Genomic DNA, 26,228 nt, shown 5'->3' with positions numbered 1-26,228 from the left:
CCCAGATTACAACAGAACCCTTTCTAATTATACAGTCGTCTTTAATACCCAGTAAAATTGAGTGAATGTAATGAGAATATGTTCATCAAAGGTCAAATTTATTTACTGAAAAAAGCAGGTGAATATACACATTATATACAAAGGCTGATTTCTGCTACAATTTGGGGGCAAAAATCGATGACCAACATTGTTTAAAAAACAAAACAAAAAAACCCAACTTTTTTTTATTTGTATTTTTTTAAACAATAAAGTTTTGAGATTAAAAATAGAAATCTATAGGCACTTTCATTCACCAGGAAACAGAAATCTCCCTTAATAAAATCCACTATTCTAATTATAAATTAATAAAGGTATCAGATTGAATTTAGTGAATGTAGTGTTTTACATCATACTCATTTCTCTCTAATCAACAAATCAGTGCATAACAATAAATCACACTTAGTTCAAATCTATGATTCTTTTAAGCTAGTTCTAAAATCTTGTGTAAAAAAAACAACAAAATAAACAATTGCACAATTGTTTAAGCATTTGCAAAATACATTTCCAAGCAATTCAACCATGGCTGATACACCAAAATGTATCAATAAAAAAAGGGCAAATAAAATTTTTACTCGTAGTTAGCTTACAATTTCTCTGCTTTCTACTCTCTGTAAGGTTTTTGTACAAGTAATATTTTTGGTAGGGGAAAAGGATATTTCGTAATTGTGCACACAACCTGTAAATATGTACAAGTGCCATCGCTTATTCCAGAAGTAGTAAAGTGATTGAGAGGCTTTTTATAGCTATATTTTCACTAATACTTTACTCAGTGTATTTGTGCAAAATCCCACAACAATATTAGTAATAGTGCAATGCTTGCATATAGTCTAATCTGTAATGATTATTAGATGACATTTCACCTAACAAAAATACTGATTAGTTAGTAACGTTGGGTAATGATCAATTCTAAAATGTATTATAATAAATTGGTAATAACCAATAATTACTTGTGGTTTTGCGGTATACACAGTAGTTTGTGATGGAAGGCTTTTAAAGTAATATTAATATGCAAACATAGGATTCAAACAATATTCACAACACAAAAATATACTTTATAATCTGTTGCTCAATTGATTATGAAAACTCAAGGGTTTCTTTTTTGGTACAAGGAAATACAAATATATAGGTTTATACTCGTGTATCATTTTGAGTTTTCATTTGTAGTTAAATGCAAATCATGTACATCATACACTGAAAAAATAATAATACAAATGATTGGCTCAAGTCCTATGGTGCATGTTATCTCAAATTTCCCTACACGACTTTTGTTCCTCCCTGCAACTGATTTCTAATTAAAAAAAGTAAACAACCCTCATAATTGTGTTTTTATCCTTAAATATTAGACCTCATATTAAATGTATATATGATTATCATTTGGGGGGGAAAAAAAAATAAGCCTGAAATGCAGCAGCAGAGATGATGCTAGTAGCCTGCTAGTAAAATCTTAGCATATGACATTTAAAGCAATCAAGAAACGTTCACATTAGTGCGTTAATTTGTGTTTAACTAGATGCTTTAGAAGCTTTACATAGTATTATTCATCGGACACAGAAAGAAAGACAGAGCCCACATGCCCACCAACATTCTAAATGATTCCCACTCTCACAGGAACAGATGTGCACATATCCCAAACGTACACAATCTAGTTTGCTGTATATGTTACTCTGTTTCACCCCAATCAACATTTTAGATTTATAAATAATTTAGTTGTCAGTTAATAATTATTCAACATTGCACAAATACTTAAAAATGTGATTGACTCAAGCAGAAAAAAGACAAATAGTCATATATTTTGTAGTCTACTGAGCTCACACCTGCCCTGAGACACCCAAAAGCTGTGTTTGTGTACAACATTAATGAGCCGTTCATGTCCTCATGTTTGTTTATTAATGAATGTGATCGAACGAATTATTTAAGCGAATGATTTTTCGTTTACGTACATATACCGATTGATAATTTTCGCTCACTTCAGTCCTGCCCATGTAAAGCTATGAAATAAGCATGCCTATTACTGTACGAGACTTTGTGCTGATTCTGCACAAACCGGGTCATGTTGTTTAATACAAACCGAAGGAACTATTTTATGAACGAAATTACTGAGCGAGACGTTTATTCAGTTCGGCTGTGAGAATTACTGGTTCAACATATTTAGCACTTTGGAAAATCCGAATTTCTGATTATGTAATGATTGATGACGTTACACAATAAACACCACGTCGACTAATGTAACGTGGCATTGCACAGCATTAGCCGCTATACATAAAAGTGCAAAAATGACAACTATTTTTAAAAGATTATCATAGCATCAAAAATCATACACAAAGGTAAAAAAAATTGTTTATAGCATGCATGTTCACTCTTCCAAAACTAGCCTGCAGTAATGTATTATATAGGAAAAGTCGCTGAACTGATCATTTTGGTGAAAAGCATCAAAACTTTTGAATCACTGGGATGAATTGAATATATCACCGCTAGTCCTTAATGCTCACAAATACAACCTGACAAAGGTTTAAAGGCGGCCATTGTTTTGGCGGGGGAATATTGTTTTGATCAATTTTATTAATACATATTTGTTTGGAAACGTGTTTGGGATCAAGTTTTTTTTTTATATACACACGGTGCTTTTTAACCTTTTGAAGTTTTATTTAAATCATTCCCAAAAATACTCATGAATATCAAACAATTGCAAACACAACACAAAAAAAATCTTTGTTTTATATATATATATATATATATATATATATATATATATATATATATATATATATATATATATATGTGTGTGTGTGGTGGAGATAACAGCTCTGAATGTTCTACAATGCCTGATGATTTTGAAGAGTAGATAGTAGGGGATCTGAGACCATTGCTCAATACAAAATCTCCAGATCCTTCAAAAGTCCACATTGGAGGACTCTCCCCTTTAGTTCACTCCACAGGTTTTCAATAGAGTTAAAGTCAGAGGAAAGAGATGGGCAAAGCAGGACCTACATCTGCTGGTAGGTAAACCATCTTTGTGTTGATTTTAATGTATGTTCTGGATTACTGCTGGATGATCTAACCATTGTGATCATTGGGAATCTGTTTTTACCTCATGTTTATACTCCTGATAAACAAGAAGTTGTGGTTGATCAAGTTCCTGTTCCAAATTACAGAAATGTATGAAAGAAATATATATAAACATCAGTGGGGGAAAAAAACATCAAATATATTTTACTCGCATGAATTCACAGGGGTGCCAAAAATGGCGAAATATATTAAACAATGATTTCTTTTATATAAAATTGTGTTATTCAATTTCTTATATCCATGAGATATTTGTGTTTGTTTAACAAAAGATTTAATAATTTAAAAAAATTCCACAGCCTTCTTTACTCATATATTCAACAAGAGCAAAGGGCTAATAGTAGTTCCAATATTACAAAGACATACAGACACATCCCAGAGGTCTTTTTTCAGTTTGGTTCAGTTATGTAACAACATTATCTTATTTCACACAGGAGTGTACTGATGAAGTCACTATTAAGATGAAGCATTCAGATTAAGGTGTTAAGTTTGAAACCTGTGTTAGGATTGTAAATACACTCCATATGATCCATATACACAAGCGTTAAATACAATAAGCCAAAAGGCTTAGTTTGGAAATGATATGTAGGATAAAAAAAAACAATTATTTAAAACTGAGTACAAATTTATTGGACCAAGAGCATTAAAAAGTCTACTATTTCTTAATAAATAGGTATTAAATAAGGAATGTTTTATCCATTTGTTCATGTTTGGATTCTAAGACTAATAAAAGTCGCCAGGTAAACAAGTGTGTGTATATGATAGGTGGAGAAAGTAATGAGATTAAGGTTCACATGAAGAGGTTTTGTTTCACCAAGGCCTCGTCCAGCAGAGCCTGAACAGTGATCCCCACTTTCACGAGTCCCTTTTCCTCCAGAATGTGATGAGGGAGACACAGTTTGTCCTGTAGAGAGCATGGAAGAGAAGGATACAGAGAGAGACAGAATAAGACAAAATGGAAAAAAGAGACACAAATAAGTAATACACTTGGAAGATAATTATATACTTAGATTCTTACACAATAATGAGTGGGAAAGAGTCATTCTTAATATTTCTGTCTCATGTTATTATTAACATTTGAAAATACCAAGAAAATGATAAAGGAAATGAAAATTATTCGTAAGAGTACGTTTCATTACGTTTCTTTTCATCTAGTTTTGTGAATGACCACCTTAAATCTTTTTAATTGTTCCATATAAGCCAAGGTGCTTCAGTACTTCCCTTCAATTCTAAATGCTAAACTACTGGGCTATTTTTTGTTTTTGTTTTTTAAATTTAACTTTAAATAAAGAAAAAAAAATACTAAAATGTATTGTTATTTATTATTACTAACTATTTGCATTGGTCTTCAAATAAAATGTAACTCTTTAACAAACACTTTGCAGTTAATACAAAATATACTGTCCCAATCAAAAGTTTTAGAACACCATTTTTTTTCCAGTTTTAATTAACATTTAAGCGGTTTAAGTCCAGTGAATAAACTGAAATGGTACAAAGGTAAGCAGTAAACTCAGGTGATAAATTGCTGGTTACCAAAAGCTTTATCAAAGTTTTCAGGGAAAAAGTAATGAGTTAACAACTTATAGCGCCAATGGAATTATTGAAAGCCTTAAAAGATGCTTAAAGTGTCCTAATTTGTTTGATTATTAAAAAAAAAAAAAAAAAAACTCTACCTGGTAAAAAATAAAAATAAAAACAGGAGTGTTGGAAAAGATGGTAATACCCCCTCTTAAACAACAGTATTGTTCTGTAGGAAGTAGTATATTGCTCTTATACTGGCAAGAAAGTATTCCAGTTTGAGGTGTTTAGGGGTCCAGGCACCACATGTTCAGAGCCCCTGTTATGACCACATCTACCTATAGAGGTACAATATAGAGGAACCCAATAGAGATAGCAGCACGAAAACTGTAACTGTAAGGGGTCCAAGCACTAAATCACTGCACTGCTCATACTGGTCAAGGCACCAATTTGATGATCGAAGTATCTGTTCAAGCACCAAAAGGGGTTTAATAGCTCATTAGAATAGTACAAAAAATAAATTAAAAAAAGTTCAGAAAAACAAGGTGGTGGAGGTAATAATAATATTTTTTTATAGCATAGTATTTTTTTATTGGTTGACCAAGAAATAAAAATTTGGCAAAATTCAGGATTATGGGAAAGGCTTACAAAATTTGAAATACAATTCTGACACTTTGTTCCCATACATTGTTCTTCGATGTATAAAAATGATTTACTGTTGCTCACTATTGTTCCCATGACTCGACACCCTCCAAAAAACTGAAACCCACGCATGAGTAGAACCTTAACCGTTTACATTTATTACCTGTTTACAGTCTCACAGAACCTTAAAAAACATTATAGATAAATATAGAACTGTGTCAAACCATCAGCATGAAAACAAGACAAAACAAAGCAAATCAAATCCCTCCTGTAGCAAGGATGATCTCTCACACGGATTTATTTTGTCACTACTCTAAATCCAAAAATAGTGTTTTTATTAACTTGATGAGCTGTAAGAGCTCTAGTCATAATGTAAAGCAATCAAGAAAAAATGTTTTCCTTATTCAAGATTTACATACACATTCACAAAGTGCAAATTCTCATGGAATCAGATAATCTAGATCATTGCTTAGCATACACGTTTTCATCACACCTCTGACGACATCCCCTCATGACAATGCTATGGGCTGTTCCTCGCAAAAGTTTGATAAGGGATCAGTGTAAAATCCTAATTTTTACACACTAAGCACGCCTTTTCCGATAGCACGTAGTAAAACTAGAAAATATAACGTAAAACAACTAAAATACCGAACACAAAAGAAAAACAATTATTTCAATTTCCCTATCTGTACTACTGTTAATGAAACTGCATGAATATGCTAGCTATTAGCAAACTAGTGCTTGCAGGTAAATATGACTTATGTACAATTTAAACAGAATAGAATACAATAGAAATTCACAAAATCACTTTAACTCCATAGTTGCTGCTATAGGGATTACACTACTTGTGCATTTGTCACAGTTAATTTATGAGGGAAAGCTGGCAAAGATGCAATCATACACGTTTTAAACCAGACAGTATGCTTCTGAATGGGTGCCATAAGTTAGATTAGCCCTTCAATAAAAACACTAATGGTACCATTACATGATATTGCACATCTGAATCATGTTTGAAATGTACATACATTTTTAAAGTCCTGAAAGCAGCATTAGTATCCACCCTTCTTGTTTATGTGTGTATTATTCCTGTGCTGTGTAAAAAGTTGGCATATGGAACAAATACTGGTAAAACCACAGGTAATTTAGGGAGAATAAAATGACTAGGAAGTCCATTTATTACTTGCTTATGATTTGTTAGATGTTCATGTGTATGTGGGTGTATGTTCACAGTTGAGCGTGTGAGTCAAATGACTCGAATTATTAATGCAGCTTTTTAACACATCTTAAAAGTAGCCCATAAGCCAATGCTTTACTGACCAATAATTATTATTTTTTTTACTTTTGCAATTTTGCACTAAAGAAATAAGTACTACAGTATGACAGTTAAGTATTAAATACATGCTAGTACTAACGCTGTGCTAATACAGAATTCTGAAATAATGAAAAACATCAAACTGACTTCTGAATTAGCAAATGTGGTTCCTGGCATGTAGGTCCGTTGCTTGTATGTAAACTTGATGTTCACATGTAAAACAGATGTGAATGTAAACATAACTAAATGTATGTGATCATAACTGAACTATATAACTGAAAACCATAACAGTTTTTGCTTCCAACTCTAGACTCATTTGAAATTACAAATGGGCGTTTGGAATTGTGCTCATTTAGTTTTAATAATCTCTAGATCATAGGTCATATATCGTTTTACCGCCTTTTTTTTTTTTTTTTTACTATAATGTAAATATATTATCATGTCTCTCTCACAACCTCTCATCTATACCTGTGCATGAGAAAGAGGATTGGCCGCTGTGCCAGTCAGTCACAATAAATCACACTATAGTGTTACTATATCTCTGATTTGGATCAGAACCTGTATCAATAATGCGTTCATCCACTATTTAGGTACAAAGCACGGAATTGTCCCACAAGATAGATCCACTACTACTTCAATGAGCAGTTATATAAAAGAGAATTATGAATATTTCTAATTGTCATAATACACTGACAGAAAACGCATGTGTAAGCTAATGAAAGTAAAGATCTGATTTGTGGAGAATTGACTGACCACACAAGCTTCCATTTTAAACCAGTGTTTAAATCTATAATAATGACCTTATTTAAGAGTCTGGATCGTTTGCAGTGCCTATTTTAATTTTCACTTCTCCTTGACTGTGACATGTAAAATGTTAAACATGTCGAATGTAAAAACGTTTAAATTCCACACTTTTTATTCAATGTAAAATTGAAGAAATCCTAATCTACAGCGATATCATGATGACCCTCAGTTGCAAATGTTTCGAAAAAATGCTTCTAAGCAAATTACACTCAAAGATTCTGGAAAAAGACAATCTCTTATTTTGATTTACTGAATTAGATGGGTTATTATTTATGAATAAAAATAAAGCCTGCTGCTATGCCTGTATGAACGGAAAATATGTTGGGTGGATATATTAATGGTGTAAATTCATGCACTCTCCACAGATTGTGTATTAAGTACATGTATGTCTGTGTGAGAATGTGTTATGTCAGTTCGCTCCAGGTGTAGGCCCCAAACAGAAGCAGTAGGCAGAACAGATGCACCAGACTTGAGCCAATCAGATCCCAGATATGCCAGGGAGAAGACTGTTCCTGACAGGGACTATGGTCCCCACTTTCCACTTTTTCTCTTTCCTCCGTTCCGCCATCCATTCCTCGATCTTTGTCCTTTAAAGCCTTGTTCTCCAGTGACACCAGGGCTCGGACCGTGCCCCGGACCGGCCGCAGCGAACACTGAAGTATGTCGTATGGCGAACATAGAGATGACTGAGAGCGGAAAAAGAGAGAGAGAGAGATGTGTAGGGAGGGATTGGAGAAAAGGGAAAGGGAAATTTGCCAAAAAGGGAAATAGAAAAAAAAACAAAAAAACAATGGAGACAGGTGGAAGATGTTAAAGAGAAAAGAAATGAAAGAATAAGAGCAGAAGGAGAAGAGTCATCGCAAGGTCAACAGGGATTAAAATAGATGAATAGATGTGGGTTTGGTAGTGTCAGAACGTTTAATCTGTTTCAGGTTCAAATAATAACTTTGAGAATGTTGCTACAAATGTAAAGCAGCTGAACATTGTTTTACTGATTTGTTTGCCATTTGCAAAAGACCAGGATGTCAAAACTTCAGCAGGGGTGATGGTACAGTATGAGAGCAGGAGCAGATGATCACAAATGAGATTAAAAGCAAACACATCAAACTAAAGCCAACAATCTTTAGACATGTGCTTGTATTCGAAAGCATGTCCAATTTCTTATGCACTAGCCTGTAGCTTTTTTTTATGGGGCAGCAATAATTCATAAATTAGTATCAACACTTCTATACGATGTCTTAGAGATGCATAATAATACATTATTACCACAGCACCAAGTTTAATATAGTCATAACTAAATAATGGGCTAAAAGATGCAATCCCCTACCTGAGGGTTGAATGCTGATCAATTATTAAATACTTATGGAAAAGAAATCAATCTGTGTGTAAGTGTTGAGTAGAAGTGGCTCTTGATATGGAAGGAGACTGATTGAGGGGCTGTGAGTTAAAACTGTCTACAAAATGTTTGGCTCACTGATCGTCTCCTTACAGGATGTACTATTATAGCCTTATCCTACCATCAACTGTACAATTCTCTTTACGTTAGAAAAAGAAAGAAAAACATATCATGCCCTCCATTAATATTGACACCCTTCCTAAGTATGAGCAAAGAAAACTGAAAAAATGTATTGAATAAAATAAATAAAGGTTCTATATTAAGCCTTTAAAACAAATACATCAGTTGTATTTTTAACAGTAAAAAAAAAACCCACGGTGATTTTAACGATAAACTGCTGTAAAGAAAATTTGTGTCTCTACATTTTGTAGTGTTGGACTAATGATAATTCGTCTTTAGTGTGATGTAACTTTGGCAGCTCAAAATGCAGTTTAGGATTAAATGCAGTAAGCTCAGCTGATGGAAAGTGAGCTGGTGAGAGTTTACAATGCTCACGTTAAACCAAAATCAAGTAAAAAGCATATGTTTGTTATTAACTCTTCTACATACCCTCTTTGTTTTTTTTTTAAATACCAGAAACACATTTGACATCAATTGACAGAAAAATAGAAACCTATATTTAGCTTCCTGATATAGCCATAGCCATAGTTTTTTTTTTTATTAAAAGTTGGTGAATTCTGTTGCGAAAGCGACAGTAATAAACATTGGTGGACAATAACAAAGTAAATGTTACTGTACTTAAGTAGTTTTTTCATGTATCTGTACTTTACTAAAGTATTTGTGTTTGGGGAGACTTTTACTTTAACTTCACTACATTTTAAAGTCAAATATCTACATTAAATCAAATCAGTCATTTCATTTTATTTATGAGTGACTAAAACATAACTAGTCAAGGCGTACAGCAAGCCACCAATCAATGTAGAGTGTGCGTTGCGTTTAAAACTTGCTTTAATTGCCACGTGGCAGTGGTGGATTTAGGCATAGGGTGGCATCTTGCCAGGGGATACACAGGGCATCCACAGAAAGAAAGACAGTCATGCCAAATATTATATCACGTCACGGTCGATGAACCTGGTCGGGACTCTGAGTGTGCCCAGAGAAGTTCCCTCACTCATACACTCAGAAAGAAGAGGAGGGGGTTGGGTGATGTCACCTCAGCCGTCAGGGTCTCGAGTGGGAGAACTGACAAGACCTGGAGCGATGTCACGTTAGTAAGAAGAGCTGAATCCAAATTACAATTATGGATGACAAAAATAGCCTAAACCCTTAGGAGCCCAATTCACAAAAAAGCTAGTTTAAAAGGCTATTTGAAAAATATATGTATGTATCTTATAGCTACAATTAGCCAAGGAGTTGCATGGTTCTTGGTTCTGAGAGGTTGATCAATTGTGCACAGTAACGTGTAAATAAGAGAGGAGCTTTTCAAAGCTAAAACTAATCACTGGGGAAATGTTGGGTCATGGCGTGGTTCACCCTGGGCATCATTTAAGCTAGAACTGCCATTGCCGTTTGGAGGCATCTACCAGCACAAACATACAGTTCAGCATCAGTTCAACATCAAGCAGAACATTTCGAGAGGAATAAATGATGGAAGAAACTCCTGAATTTAACTTGCCACAGCACCCGTGGCCTTATTTGAAATATCTTTGAGGTCGCTGAAAAGAAGATTTTCAGCTCATGATAATTTATTAGATATTAATCAGTGTTTAACTCATTAATATCATTCTAATAAGAGATTTTTAGAATCATTAGAGTCTTTTCACATTAACTGAGTTGAGTAAGCAGAGCATCTTGTAATTAAAATGATAATAAGACAATATAGCCATATTAAATCATAGTACTTGTATAAAAGAGCAGTGGTCCCCAACCCCCCGGGCCGCCGTCTGGCACCGGTCCATGGGTCAATTGTTACCAGGCCGCACAGACAGAACACATAACTTACATTATTTCCGTTTTATTTATTATCTATTTCTGATTGACGGTTTATTTTAAAAAATTACCGGATTCCCTCCACCACAGTCTATGACTCACTCTTGATGCATGTCTTACCTCCATCTGCTACCTTCTTATAGGGGCTGCTCCGGCCCCTAACAACTAATACATTACCGCTAAATTGAAACCCCCAAGCGAGCATTATATTTTGAAAATACCAGTTTTTATGCCAGTTGTATCAATTTATTTTGTTGTATTTATCCACCACAACTTAAAGGCCGTTCTGTGAAAGTATTGTCTGACATTAAACCGGTCCGTGGCGCAAAAAACTTTGGGGACCACTGATCTAGAGTACATTTGAAAGCAAATTCTTTTGCGCATTTACTTTTGCTGGAGTTATATTTTACCTAGTGTATCTCTACTGTTACTCAAGTACATGCTTTGTGGTGATAAACTAATCTCTCAAACCTTCAAAGATTAATCCAAAATATATAAACTCATGTTAAGTTTTTAGGATGTATTTCAGAGCACTGCCACCAGGTGGTGCTGGAGTGATAAAATGTTCAAACTATTAAAATAAAACCAGAATTCAGCTCTCTGTTAGGGAGGACAATGTTAGTCAGGATTCTTTTTTTCCAGGTTTGAATTGAAGTGCTTGTGTATAACACAGTGGCCTAAATGCCCTTGAAGTTTCATAGAAATCTGGCAGATTTGTGAGCTACACACTGATTTCCTACTGTGAATGGAGAATGCTGGAACACCACTGTATATTTGTTTTGAAGGGCTGCATGATATTGAGAGAAAATGTGGTGACGTTAAATACTACAATATGTTAAATATTAATGTTATAAGTATATAAAATAAAGTTAAATTATTATTATTATTATTACTACTACATATTTAAAAACTGAAAACGATAACCAACCTAAAAGTTGTATGCTCTTTTGAGGAGAAAATCACTATCACTAACTTCTGACAATAAACAGAAACTCACACATCTAGAAAAAATAAAAAAAAATAAAAATAAAAATAAACGCTAGTTATTCAATTACTAGAACACATCTAACAGCTGGTAAAGATACAACTGTATTCACAAATATTACATAATGCTTTATGTTGCAAGAGTATAAATAATCAACATAATCAATAAATGAGTTTGTTGCAGTGGCAAGAAGCTAATCAGAACTTGCTTCCAGAAAAATTTGTTGGCTACTGACAATTAAAGTTAGCGTCAAGCTAGTTTGACCCACCCACTCCTGGCAAAAGGCGAACAAAGGTATTTGTGCAAAAAAAGAATCAGCCACTGAGAGTGTGAGGAATGATTTTGCTTGTGCATACAAATTTACTTCATGTGCCAGAGCTAGTACTGCATACACAGTATATCTTGCACGTTGTTTCTTTGCAATTTAAATTTACACTGTCAATGCAGGAGCTTCAATAATGTGCCCAGATTTCTGGCACAGATCTGCTGCTATATACACCACAAATAACGGTTGTGTGCCCGGTCTATTCTCTGCTATCTGCATCACCCTTATTTTGACTTTTCATAAGTCTTTGACATTAAAATAAAGTATTAAAATAAATCATTTATTGCAAACATTTCCAAAATGCATATCATAATCTGTAAAATTTTGATTTTTTTTTGCATTATTTAGATGCCATAACACACACACACACACACACACACACACACACACACACACACACACACACACACACAAGCACAAGGTGAGAGATTGAAAGAGCCCAAAGCCATGACAATGTAATGATATTTAATAAACCATGTGTTAACATTCAAAATTTGTATTGCAATCATTACCCACTGTTTTTTTTTTTTTTTTTTTTTACAAAACTAAAATATACAATTTACATTAATTTACATTACATTTGAATACCATTTACATTACATTACGTTCACTCTGTGTCATGTTTCTAAATCTGGTACTCTTTCTCATTTCCTAGGACAGAGTGGTAGATATGCTTTTACACCGACACGGTGATATTTATTTTATATATCTTATCATACAACTATCTATCTGCACATTTAGACAAAAACACGCTGATAAGAAAGCATTGTGACTTCAGGGTCATCCCAGATCTGCAATTAGAGCAATTTCCCCTTTCATAGTCAGATGTCAGTGTGTGTTAGAGCTTATGGGGTGAAGGTTTATTTTTTGTTGTGTGGCTTCAGAACCTTAAAATAAATCTGAGCTGCTGTGGGTTATAGAGGTTAAGTACAGAATATATTCCTTTATAATCTTACATTTTTCTATCACCCCACCTTCACTGTCAATCAAATAGCAATTTTCCTAGTAATAGGCGTGGGTGTGTGTGTGTGTGTGTGTGTGTATGTAAGTGCACATGGGTGGATCAGCTTTTAAAAGCTTACTTGTGATTCTGTTCTAAAATTGCAACATGTTTAAACAAAGCTTGTGATAATAGTGCAAGCCATGCAACCTCTCTGTTACTCTCTTTACAGGAAATAATGTCACTCACCTCAGGAACACCAATCTTCCTGCAAGCGTCCAGGAAGTTCTCGACATTCCGGCGGCATTTAGCCATACTGAGCTTTGGCTGAAAAAAAGAAAAAAAAAAAGATTAAAAAACAAAATAAATAATCCACAAATTGTCAAAGTGGATGCTTTAAATGCTCGTTAGAGTAACGCACTACTGCTGGAGATGGAACATGGATGCTCACGACCGAGCGCGGTCTAACGTGATTGGCTAGATGACAGAGCACCACCCCGTCCATGAGCGAGGAGCCAAGATCTTCAGGAAGCACAACCTTCAGTCTGCTCTCAATGCACTGAACAGGATACACACACACAACATAAATTTACCAATGTGTAAAAATTGGTGTATTAAATGAGTCAGTTTATATGTGTGTGTGTGTGTGTGTTTTGCATGCTTTGTCACCTCTCGTAGCTGCTCCATGAGTTCCAGCTCCTCTCTAAGCTGTTCCATCTTCCTCCTCATGGTGAATTGAGGATCCACTGACTCCAGACTCTTAGGGGTTCTCAGGTAAACTGTCAGAAAGCAGAAAAACAGTCAGACATGTACGCACAAAACATTGGTAGTGTTTTGTCATTTAAAGAAAAGTGAAAGCTTTTCAAAAGCTAACAAATCTTGCATCACCATTAGCAACGGGTTATCTTGGGGGATAAAAAGTTCAGCTATTCCCATGAATAGTAGGTAACAATTACAAATATACACACTAACTTATTATCACAGTCCTATCTATTACATCATCAGTTACTTACCTTATTGTACATACAAAGATGTGATGCAGTGTCAAAACAGAATGCAATATGAGATTTGCAAATATTATAAAGTCATATTTTTTTCCCCCCACAATAAAACTTGTACTATTTTAAGGAAAAAATGGAGTAATTCTAACATTGCAAGACATCGGTGAAACAAATGGCTGAAAAAAAGCTAAAAAAAAGAAACAGCTGGAACCACATTTTGCCACTAATTATGTTAACTGGCAACAGGTCACTAAAATGATTGGGGATAAAGCAAGTATCTTTGAGAGGCAGAGCAGTCAAATCAGCTCCAGAAATCACTGTCTGGGAACATAGTTCGCCCGTGACATCCACAAACGCAAATTAAAGCTCTATCATGCGAAGAAGCAATATGTAAACATGGTCCAGAAATTTCTCTGGACCAAAGTTCATTTAAAAGTGACTGGGCCGAAGTGGAATGTGGTAAGACGAAATGGAAATTTCATATTCTTTTGGAAACCATTGACATCAATTCTTTTGTGCCTATGTAAAGTGGCAGCTTGAACAACTAGAAATGCACAAGGTATATACAGCTTTTAGAACAAAATGTTTCCATCCTTTTTCAGGGAAGGCCCTGAATATTTCAGCGAGAAAATAAACTGCACTCGGCATTTATTACAAAAGCCTCGTATTAGAAGATGAATGAAAACATGACAATGAAGACCCAGATCATATTTGGACCGTTGTTAAAGAAAAGGGGATGCTACACAGTGATAAGCATGGCCCTGTCCAAATGTTTTGTGATGTGTTGAAATACACATTTTTTTCTTTAAATGGTCCTCAGTTTACACATTTGGTTTCTGTTTTCTATTGTGAATAAAGTTTAAAGAAATAAGTTTGCCAACAAGAATAAACCGCACTCTCCTTATTTTTCCGACTGTAATTAGTGAGGCGTGAAGATGAAATGAAATGAAACAAGGAAGACGTGTCTTTAGCCAAGTATGCTAGCAACAGGCCAAAGATCGAACCATAAAACCATGACACAGAATACAAAAGCAAAGAGAAGGATATACTGCAAGACCTTGCCAGGTCTTTCTACACAACAAGTGAGGTGATGTATCTCTGTCCATATTCCTTTCTGACTTAAAATGAAACTTGCTTATGTTTGATAACTCTGTGAGGAGAAGGAGTGTAGTGCTGGAGCAAAAGGGAGGGCTGGGAAAAGAGGAGCTAAATGCTTTCTAAGCAAGAAATTGTAGAGATGGAAGGAAGGATAAGTAGAGTGAAGAATAGGACAACATTGCTCTAATGCTCTGCAGAGGAAATCTGGATCATTTAAACTCAGCCAAGCGCAGCCTCTTTTTGAAAGTGCAACATAAAGATAAAAATCTCATGCCTGAACTGCTTGTCTTTGTGTGTGTGTGTGTGTGTGTGTGTGTGTGTGTGTGTGTGTGTGTAGGCTATGAGTGGTTGTCCTAGAATAATACCCCTTAAATATGGCCTTGAAAAAGAGGCCAAAGCTAAAAATAAAAAAAGGAGAGCACGTTCTGTTTCATGCAGAACATCACAGATCTCTCTCTTCAATTTATTTATTAAGCTATATTTACTTTGAAGATTCAGAAATCTGCTATACTTATAGCCCTTTTATCACATCTTGCATTTATTCGTACATCAAGTCACGTACATCCAAAAACATTTAAGGTATTTTTAAATAGGTATTTTTAATTAGAGCTGTGGATGAGAAAAAAAGAAAAAAAAAAAAGAAAAATACTGCAAAAAACACAAATTTGTCCTTCTGGTGAAAATATTTAAGACATCCCTAACCTCATTTCTATTTTTTAAACCGGCAACAACATCCTTATGTGAAGTTGGAGGCGTTTATGTATTCATGTAATCTTTCTTTTTTCCTCACAATGTTTTCTGTGGACACTCAGTCCCTCCCCCTTTCTTGAATGCAGCAGGACTATAAATATACACAGCACAGTTAAAAGCAGCCTTTCCACATTTTTTCAGAAACATTGCTTCCTCTTAACTGTGTGCATGTCTGTGTTTGCTTTACCATGGCCAACTATCTCATTTTTATGGAAGCTCAGAAAGAAACACACACAAGAAAATAGAAAAAATGAAATAAATCAGCTTCTGTGATGAAACATTTACATTTGTAAGGGATGAAACACTTGTATGTTGTATGATGAGCACTGAGGAGAAGCTAAGTTAAGCAATGTTCACACATGCAGCAGCACACAGTGACCACTGATGACCAGATGTGGGCATGTCTAGAGGGTTACGCTTTGAGAAAGGCTTAACCTTTTGCAACTATGATGCAACTTGGTGAATCTACTACCAATAAGAGTGAAGATGGTGAAACTAAAATGTGATCTGTCTCTTTAGTTAGATTAGTCACACTTACAACTACAAAAGTAGGACTGGAGATTTCATAGTACGACGGCTGGTGTGGGAACTCAGAATTACTGCGGTTTCAACAGCATTAACAATCTTTTACCAGCTTCTATTTTTTCTCTTTTTCAAAAAACAGTGCCTGAGAAACTGTACTCGAGAAACAACAGCATCCTCTGAAGATTTTCCTATTTTGGAAAACTCCTTTCCCGTAAACAGTAAATAGCTAAATGATTCCTTACAAAAAAAACCTTAAAACATATATCCTTTTGCGTTCATCTATTTCTTATTAGACCTGTAGTCACTGTTTGAGTCCCTGTGAGTGAGCTGTTACTATAGAAACACTGGTATTGGTACAAGGATATAATACAATTTCGAAAGCAGCCAGAACTGCTGCTGCTCTAGAAAATCAGATTTTTTTTAATCGAATCATTTGGATGCAAACGTTTCATTAGGAAATCATGAACAGAGAAAGTGATTGCATGGAAAATAATTAACTCAATTACTAATTGATTTCTTCTGTGGATTGCATTCAGACGGGACGATTTTGTTGACATACCACTGTGAAGAATGCATCCGTTAGGTGGCCTATTGGGTGTGTCTCTACTGACGGACAAAGGCAAGCAATGGACAAGGGGTGGAGCTACACACACACACACACACACACACACACACACACACACACACACATTAAGTTGAATGCTAACATTAATTAGAGCTACGTATGAACACTAAATGAGCAGCATTGCTAAAATAAATATATAAATGGTTAATGTTACCAGATAAATACGGATCCCTCTCTTTATTCCTGACTAATTTATCCTGCAGCTGAGGACCTGTGAAGGGTTAAACTGAAGATACCATTGAGTTCCCTCTCCAGTCTGGTTCCTCTTAAGGTTTCTTACTCATATCATCTCAGGAAATTTTATAATCATAATCTATTTATATATGTAAAGCTGCTTTGGGACAATGTCCATTGTTAGACATGCTATACATAAAAAAAAAATGATTGCATTCAACTGAACAAAGCAGCAGAGAAGCCACTTTGTAGCAGGAAGTGAAGTTTAACAATGATTTGTCTAGCCCTAGTCTTTGATGATTACTTAGTAAATGGATTTCTGACAAACTACTGCATACTGACTTTTCTAGTAAACAAAGTTTACATTATTAATATTTTATAGAAAATTAAAGTATGTGAAAATCACATTGCTCTTCTGTTATACTTATTTCTGATACAAATAATGATTACAAATATCACTGACGCCACATTTTGTTGCTAATTTAAAAAAATATATACATTACTGCAAGTAGGAAACGAACAAGCTAAGCTGAAAAGAAGCAGTATTTCTTGTCTTTCTCATTATTTTAATAATTCTGCAAGCATCAACATTGATTGATTTGTTAAAAATAGTATGAAAATATTTGGAAATGGCTTGGGGTTCCAATGTAGGCTCATTTACCCCTGGATCAAGTAATAAATATTAATAATATCTTGGTTACAACACAACCTTTCTAACTTGGTGCTACAAATGGCTAAAAAGGAATATATTACAATAATCTCCGATAATGAAAAATATGAACATATAATTCATATTTATGCATTTTCTAAAGCGTTCGACGTGTGTAGGGTTCTTATCAATAATAGCAATAATAATAACAATAATAACATTCCAGTCCATTCATTATTACAAAAACAGTGCAAATGTGTGTGTGTGTGTGGGCATCACCTGATCGGGGCTTCAAGCCAAATGGTGGTGAAAGCACTGGACTCTGGACTTCACTCTAATATTCAGTCATTAAAATACATGACAAATAAACAGGCACTGTTTAATATTTTTCAGCAGATTCCAACACAAACAGCATTTATTTTATATATATATATATATATATATATATATATATATATATATATATATATATATATATACACACATATAATTTACTATAATAAACATATTTGTATATTATAGTAAATTATTTCAAATTTGATCAAAAGTCTGTAAAATATTCTTAAAAAGCTCATCATCACCTAATAAAACTCAGAAATGTAGAAAGTAATGTTTGTGTATCTAAAACAGAAAAGATTTACTTACATTCTCTTCCATTGCTTGACCATCATCTGTCTTCTCCTCACTAATCATCTCACCCTGTCACACAAAATTACCGGAGCAATGAAGAAAGCCAGAAACATACAGTGAACATGTACTTCATATTTAAAGTTGCTTTTAATTACAGAGCTGTACTCATTTATAAAATAAAGTGTGTGAAGAAGCACATAGAGTACCTGGTTTTGTCCTTATCATCTCACACTCTCAGCAGTTCTTACCCTTGGCTAATTTTTGCTTCCTGACTAAACAACAATTCTAGTAGTATAGATTTTAGACATACTTATTCATAAAACACAAACATTATTTTTTTTCTGTTGAGTATTAGAAGAGATATAGCATGTAAAAGGAGAACAGCCAGAGAACAGCGTGCCGGGTCCATGTGAAAACTAGGGGGGGCACTACAGACAAAAAGCGTGCATATCCGCGAGTGAGACGGGCGAACGCTAGGTAAAGGCGACCTGATCCGCGAGTGGGCACCAGCGGATGTCAGGTGGAAAGGTGTACCGATTCGCAAGACTGTGGGAGAGCCCCAGTATGAGTACTGAATAAGAAACATTCCGTTATTGTTAAAGAGGCTATAATTTGCCGGTTATAATACTTAATATAGTTTGTGCTTGGAAAGAAAGTTCAACTGGTTCATCCCGCATTACACCAAGATTCCCAGATAGACTGTAAAGGGTGTGTTCATAACCAATAAAAAAAAAAAAAGTGCACCAGAATTTTGTCTTGAAGCAAACCAATATCTTCTGTGGATCAAGAAAAAGTCCCAGAGTCCCTGGTTCAATTGCATGGGTTACTTCCTTTTATCTTGTGTCAATATGGGTTTGATCTAGATTAAACTCCTGTCATCCAAAAACAGGAATCCGAGGCTATGATGGGTGCAGATTCACTGAAATTGAGTAGACTGGAAGTACACTATAAATAAACACTCATTCACATCTAGGGGTTATCAGCACATGTGCCTACTGTCATGATTTGTGAAGGGAGGTAAAACTAACAAATCATGGAGAGAACCTGTTTGAATACCTTCTATAGAACTTAGGATTTTGAGTGTAAGGCAGCAAACACCACCCATGGTACAATGGGTACCTGGTGGCATACAAATAATTATCAGGTATTATCAGCTGCATTGCCACACAATGTACAATATGCTTACTAAATTTTAATAAAATAAACAATTGCTAGGTTTCTCTTGATCAAGGCTTCAAGAGACTGAATAAATGGAAAAATCTTGTATTGAAGTGTGAGCAGTTCTCCATTTACATCGACAAGCGCATGAGGGTATAAAATGTGGAACGAGGCAACTAATGAAAATTAAAGTTACACATGAAATCCAATGTTAAATATTGTTAAAAAGTAGTGTAATATCTATATAACATAGCTTTAGGCATGGGCTTTCTCCCACACTTCAGTTATTTCATAATTCTACTTCCACTGTGAGTGTGACCTTAGCAAATAAACTACAATATAACTTCTGGTTTATTTATAATATGGCTTCATTTTTACAACATGGTATGAATCATACATTTCTAGTTACTATGCAACTGCTTAAAATTCTTCTGAATTAATGCTCCAACTCTGCCAAGTACTATAGGTAATATCAAAACATAAACACTGTTTAACGGAACAAGAGTCGAGTGACACTTCCTGATCTAAAACAAAAGGCCAGGTTGTTGTTGAAGATATAGACATAGCCAGGGACAACAAAACAAAAGGAATTGTGCAAGTGCTTACAGCTTTACTAGTTTTAATGCCAGTAATCTTTATGCGGTTCTGCTTAACACTGTACATTCTGAATCATCTCTGGATAATTATTATTGTATATAATTGTAATTCATAGTAAATCCTAGATTATCATCTTCATATCTATATATTATCTGTATATACACTGCGTATAACTTGTATACAGTTGTACATACAATAAATTATATGCGTAAAATGTAATTTATATATCACAGCAACCATTTTAGTAGCTCTTCTCTAAGGACATTACTATAGAAATTTAACTTGGATATATTTTAGAGTAATCAATGTGCATCAATGTGCAGTACAGATTTACTGTCCTCTGAAAATAACTCAACATACAGACAAATATCGGGCAACAAAAGTGAGTACACCCTAAGTGATAGCAGCTGTACATCATGTAACCATGCAAAGCCTCATGTCCTATTCATCATGTTCATGTTTTTGTCTGCTTCACAGGGCCATACAAGTTTGTGTATCTTGTATTAGAGCAGTTAAGATTTGGTGCTTTGAGAACAATTCTCTCATACTGACCACTGGATGTTCAACATGGCATCCAATGGCAAGAACTCCATGAGGATTTGAGAATTAGAATTGCTGCTCTCCACAAAGATGGCCGAGGCTATTAGAAGATCTGTAACAACCTAAAACTGAGTTACAGTACAGTGGCCAGGGTCATACAGAGATTTTCCAAGATGGGTTCCACTCAGAACAGGATTTGCAAGGGTCCATGAAAAGGTTAGTTCCTTGTGCTGTGCGGCAGGTGCTGGCTTAAAAAACAGATGCATTCGTGCTGCCAGCATTGCTTTAGAGTTTGCCGAAGTAGAAGGTCGACTTGCCAGTGCTCAGACCATACGCTGCACATGGCAACAAGTCAGAAGAAAGCCTCTTCTGGCTCACAAGAAAGCCGACAAACAGTTTGCTGAAGACAACCTGTTTAAAAGCATGAATTACTGGAACCATATCCTGTGGTCTGATGAAATTATAATAAACTTGTTTGGCTCATATGGTGTCCAGCATGCATGGCTACGCCCTGGTATGTAGTATTAAGAAAATTGTGTTTTGACTACAGTGAAGCATGGTGGTGGTATCATCATGGTCTGGGGCTGCATGAGTGCTGCTGGTACTGGGGAGCTGCAGTTCATTTAGGGAAACATGGATTCCAACATGTATTGTGACATTCTAAAGAAGAACATGATGCCCTTCCTTTAGAAACTAAAATTATTGCTGAAATGTGACAGCTGTATCCATTAAATACTGTTAAAATGTAGGTATTTTTCTCGAGTATTAACACTAACATTTCTAGTAGAAATATTCAAAACGTGTTTTAAAAGATTAACTTTTGGTTTGCTGTGTTTTTCAGGTGTTTTAAATTCAACAGTGGTTTCTGCTTTTCTAGTCTAGAACAGAGGTCCCCAACCACTTAGTCATGGCCGGGTACCGGGGGCATGAAAGAATTGCCACTGGGTGGCAAGAATGTTTTTGGAAAAAATGTTTATAGATACTGTATTTTTTATTTTTCCTTTTAAGAGCCACTATACAAATTTACATGTTGTATGATTTCAGAAAACATTATTTCCACACTTGCAATATAGGTACAGCTAATTGTCAACATAAAAGCTCATAAAAGATCGCTTAAATTTTTCTTGTGAAGGTGGTAAAAACGGACCAAGTGATAGTGAAAATAGGACCAGTCAGCTAGTGACATGAAAACGAGGAAAAAATAAGCAGCATTTATTAGAAAATAAGATGATTCTTATCTAAAATATGGTTTTGCGTGGTTTCCAAACTCCATGTGTGTAATATGTGGAGATTAGCTAATGAGTCAGTAGAGACACAACTTGACTTTTCATGTAAATTAAATGAATAAATAAATGATTGCAGATTACCACACACCCCCCGGCCAGGAGTCCACAAAGATATTTTCAAAACAAAACTAGTCCAGGGTATACAAATGGTTGGAAACCCCTGATCTAGAAGACAGTTCTCCAGTTCTCCAAAAGGGTTATTGGATTACCTTTTGAGCCACATAGAAGGTATACTGCTGGCACGCAAGCTGCGCCTCCAGCCGTGCCCGTTTGAGTATATACTGCCTCTTCCTCTGGAACTCCCAGCCTTCATCCGGACCATCCTTCAATGACAAGGACACCTCACAACTCCTAACAGCTTAAGATCTTTTATAAAATGCAGCGCACGCCACACAAACGATCCACCACAAGAACAAACTGAACACACACTCCAAAAACAGCTAAGAAACAGAAACACAAGCTAGCATGGATCAAGTCTAAATGTGTCAGTTAACAAGTGTGTTTCACCAATACAGTCCGATCCCAAAGTAAAAGTCCACAACCAAGAGCTACTTATTAAAAAAACAAAGGTTCTATTCACTTTATATAGATTAATCCAAAATATATTCAGATAAATAAAGCTGTTATGCAGTGATAGGGTGCCTGAAATCCAGTGTTTAATCCCTCTTATACCACAGGAAACATATTTTTAAATCAATTCGACTTTGCTTACATCTATATAATCACATTTAAAATTGTGAAACATTAAACAACTTATTCCTGTTCTTATTTATGTTCTGATATTCTTATTTACGTTCCATAAACAGTCTTTCTCCAAGAGAAAATGGCTAGCTTTTGATTTTATTGAGAAAGTATAAACTTTGTATGAAGACACATGAGAGAACGTACTGGTCATTACTTAAGGCTGACCCTGGAGACTCCTTCCATAAATGCTAAAGGAATGTCTCATTATAGTAAATTTTAATATAATCAGTATTTTCATGGTTGGTAATCAAGTCACTGTCAATGAACTGTTACTATACAAAAAAAGCAGCCTTAAAACCCACCAGTCCAAATAAATTTGCCAGTCTAGACCTTTCACATGTTTTACCTTCTCCTGACCTAGACCCTGTTTGGAACAATTCCCAAATCAAACTGCTTGTTACTGGGGTCAAATCGATGTGCTGATGGCTAAACCTGAAAACACAATGCCTCCACCATGTATTTGTTTTGCAGCCAAACCTCTGTCTGAGCCATTCAAATTAATTAGATTTGAGAAACACTGTGATAGCTAAATAAATTGGAGTAGGGCCTTCTCCTAATGAATAAGTATAAGGTAACTGACAAATAGTATATTTTTCTGTGTTAAGCGTCATCCTCTACAATTCAGTTAATCAACCAATCTTTTATATTCTGATTATGTTGAATGAATCCAAACCGTGGAACAAATGAGCAGCTGGAGTCAGTTTAATCACCTTTCTGCTTTACAATAACTATAACCATAGTGACATACAGTTTCAGTGCCTTGAACTTGAGTCTGCTATTATAAACTTTTTCTAATGACCTTACTTAGCTAAAGGGATTTTTAGAGGGTTTTTTCAATGGCAACACATCTCTATATAATTTAGAACGATCAGTGGTAAAATAAAATATCTAACTTGACCAAATTAGTGGACTTTTGGATCTCACTGTATAAGACAATAAATATCACATCGCATACTGAATGCATCGTATGTCAAAAGCTGCGAGTGCAACATCAGCAACGACTAATTGACACACAAAAATGCAAGCGTGCACACACAAACTCATGCACACTGCCATTACAACAACAGCATGGCACAGTTAACTGTAAAATACAGTCTAAAACAAAAGTGAAAATCCACCAATCCAACATCAGAATGATACTCTTGAATTAACATATAAAGCTATGTAAAAAACAGACAAAAAATAAAAAATTCAAACTCATTCTAATTGTATAGTGCTTTTAACAATAAACATTGTCACAAAGAAACTTAATAGAAATAAATAAATGATAAATACAGATTTATAAATAAGTCAGTGGCAAAAGTATCAAGGGAAAAACTCCCTGAATTGATATGGCTACGCTTTTGGATAGCAAAAAGTATTGAACAATATGCAAGAGATCTTTGAATATTAGGCATAACTTAACATGAAATGACTTCATGTCATGTTGACAGCATATAACAAGATCTATCGTTTTTTTTTATCAAAGTACTTTTGTGTTCCTGCACTGAAATGAGGTGTGTATTTTCAAATCTGAAATTCATTATTGTCAATTTGCTGTTTATACATTATTTCAGGGCAACTGTGTGTTAATTCAAAAGATACAACTGCCCTTCTACATGTGCCCCTGGATGCCCATGATTGATTAGTATGGAAGAATATTCCGGACAATTATGCAAGCATCATAATGTCCTCCACAATTTTACAGACTACCTCCATTGTTCAAAACATTCCTATTGCTGACATTTCCCCTATTGGCCGTCGACCGTGAGTGATGTCACTTCCCAAATACAAACATGCCCAATAATATAGTCCCACCCCTGACAATTGATTGACAGCTTTCAGAGCAAGGCATCGGAAATGCTAATGCAAAACCATGCGATCTTTTGGAAATTCAAATGATTGTGATTGCTTTTGAGTTTTGGCAGGCTATACACGAGAGTGAAAAAAGCAAAAGTGGTAATTAATATTGCTATATTAATTATAACATGGTCATAACTCGGAATACACAGGAAACACATTTGCAAATGGACTTTGCTTTTCCTTTCGAAATTCAGGAGTCACTGTGCGTTTTGCGAAAGCGCGAATACAATTTGCAATTCTTTTTGAATATCGTCCGGAATATCCGTCCATAGATGAGTGTCAGTCTACTGTTCTATTTAAAAAGGAATGGAGTAACACTATCTTTCCTATTCAAATTTTGCTCTCCTGTGGTATTCTTTATCAACAGTGTGTACACAGAGTTGACGAGAATGCATGACAATATGCTTGTAAACTACGACTGCACCTGCATGGACAGAAACCCCTTAATGGAAGTAATGTGTGATTGTGAGAAACTGTGTAGTTTAAATTAGTATAATAAATAATAAGAAAAAAAATATTTCAGCAAGAAATTTGGAGATGTGGTGGTGTGTGAATTTCCCAAGCAACAAAAAGACGCATAATGACATGAATTATTTGAATTCGTGACACTCATGATATCCAAATATGACAACAGTGCTAAGGGATTTTTAGTGAATTTCAAGCCACTGTTCTTTAAATGTAACTAGGGCACTAAAGTGCATGTACATAACTATTAAAAAAACAGTTGTGTACATGAGATGAGCAAATGGTTGTGGCATCATCAGGGTTCAAACTTGTATAGAATCTCCTTATGCTTTTTAGTTAGTGATTTAGAAAGCTGCTACTAATAAAAAATCTGTAGTAAGAACGCCATTCAGGATTTGCTTTATAACCTAACAAGAGTCAATCCCAAGCTGAGTACACACATCAATTGCAATTTAGTTTCATGTACGAGTGAGAGTCAGCTTATTTTAAAAACTATCATTAGAATGGCCCTTCTGTGGTTTCCTTTGTCTAAGCTAAGACCTGAGTGCATTCAACTTTCAATGAATTATATTAAGTGATATCTTGAGAACAGTGTACATTCTCAACATTAGACATATAAGCACAGCTCTACATTTCATAGATGCAGATGAGACACTACCTTAGGCGTTGTCTGTCCGTCTTCACTCTCCTGACCACTGAGGGAGGAAAAAAATGTAATATAAAGACAGTAATATATATAGAATATATGTCTAACACATAAAAGGAATAAGACACATGGGCTGTGCTGTTACTCCTCAGATGTTTTTGTGATTTATTCATTTTAATAACAGATGTTTGTCAATGAATCACAAACACTTATGCTACTTCATGCTTTTTAACTTTAATAACAATAACATACAGTTCATATGGTGTGTGATGTATAATTATTGCATTAACTGGTAGCTTGCGACTTACTTAAGTGATTCGTCCACTGTTACCATTTCCACTGGGTAGAGTTTAATTCCAGCCAAATCAGCTGAGCTCATGTTCACTCTAAACACATGGTATAGTAAAGCATTATGCTAATTAGTGACACTTTATTAGCTTGTACATCCGATGCAAAAGAAATTTTATGAAAGTGAAATACCTGTTTGGATTCTGCAACAGCTCCACTGCTTCTTTCAGTGGGCTGATCAGGTTAATCTTTGGCCT

General features: G+C 35.0%; 1 protein-coding gene across 6 annotated transcripts in view; it reads right to left on the bottom strand.

The window, feature by feature from the left end:
* Positions 1-81: 81 nt before the first annotated feature.
* The window catches only part of lrch1 (leucine-rich repeats and calponin homology (CH) domain containing 1), a 64,698-nt gene continuing 38,551 nt past the window's right edge, over positions 82-26,228 (bottom strand). Inside the window, exons 11-21 of one of the 6 annotated variants that reach the window (XM_046845028.1) lie at positions 26,164-26,226; positions 25,992-26,069; positions 25,696-25,732; positions 22,196-22,309; positions 18,421-18,474; positions 18,055-18,109; positions 16,887-16,970; positions 13,623-13,732; positions 13,375-13,512; positions 13,203-13,280; positions 82-4,006 (exon numbers count right to left, since the gene is read on the bottom strand). In XM_046845028.1, the coding sequence (XP_046700984.1) occupies positions 3,893-4,006; positions 13,203-13,280; positions 13,375-13,512; positions 13,623-13,732; positions 16,887-16,970; positions 18,055-18,109; positions 18,421-18,474; positions 22,196-22,309; positions 25,696-25,732; positions 25,992-26,069; positions 26,164-26,226 (925 nt within the window). In that variant the 3' untranslated portion in view covers positions 82-3,892. Of the gene's footprint in view, positions 4,007-5,397; positions 8,065-13,202; positions 13,281-13,374; positions 13,513-13,622; positions 13,733-16,886; positions 16,971-18,054; positions 18,110-18,420; positions 18,475-22,195; positions 22,310-25,695; positions 25,733-25,991; positions 26,070-26,163; positions 26,227-26,228 lie in introns of those variants that run through there. The other 5 variants (XM_046845025.1, XM_046845030.1, XM_046845027.1 and 2 more) reach the window with 5 other exon arrangements.

This window comes from Silurus meridionalis, chromosome 3, assembly GCF_014805685.1.
Source record: "Silurus meridionalis isolate SWU-2019-XX chromosome 3, ASM1480568v1, whole genome shotgun sequence".
NCBI lineage: Eukaryota > Metazoa > Chordata > Actinopteri > Siluriformes > Siluridae > Silurus > Silurus meridionalis.
This window is presented reverse-complemented; position numbering and strand designations above follow the sequence as displayed.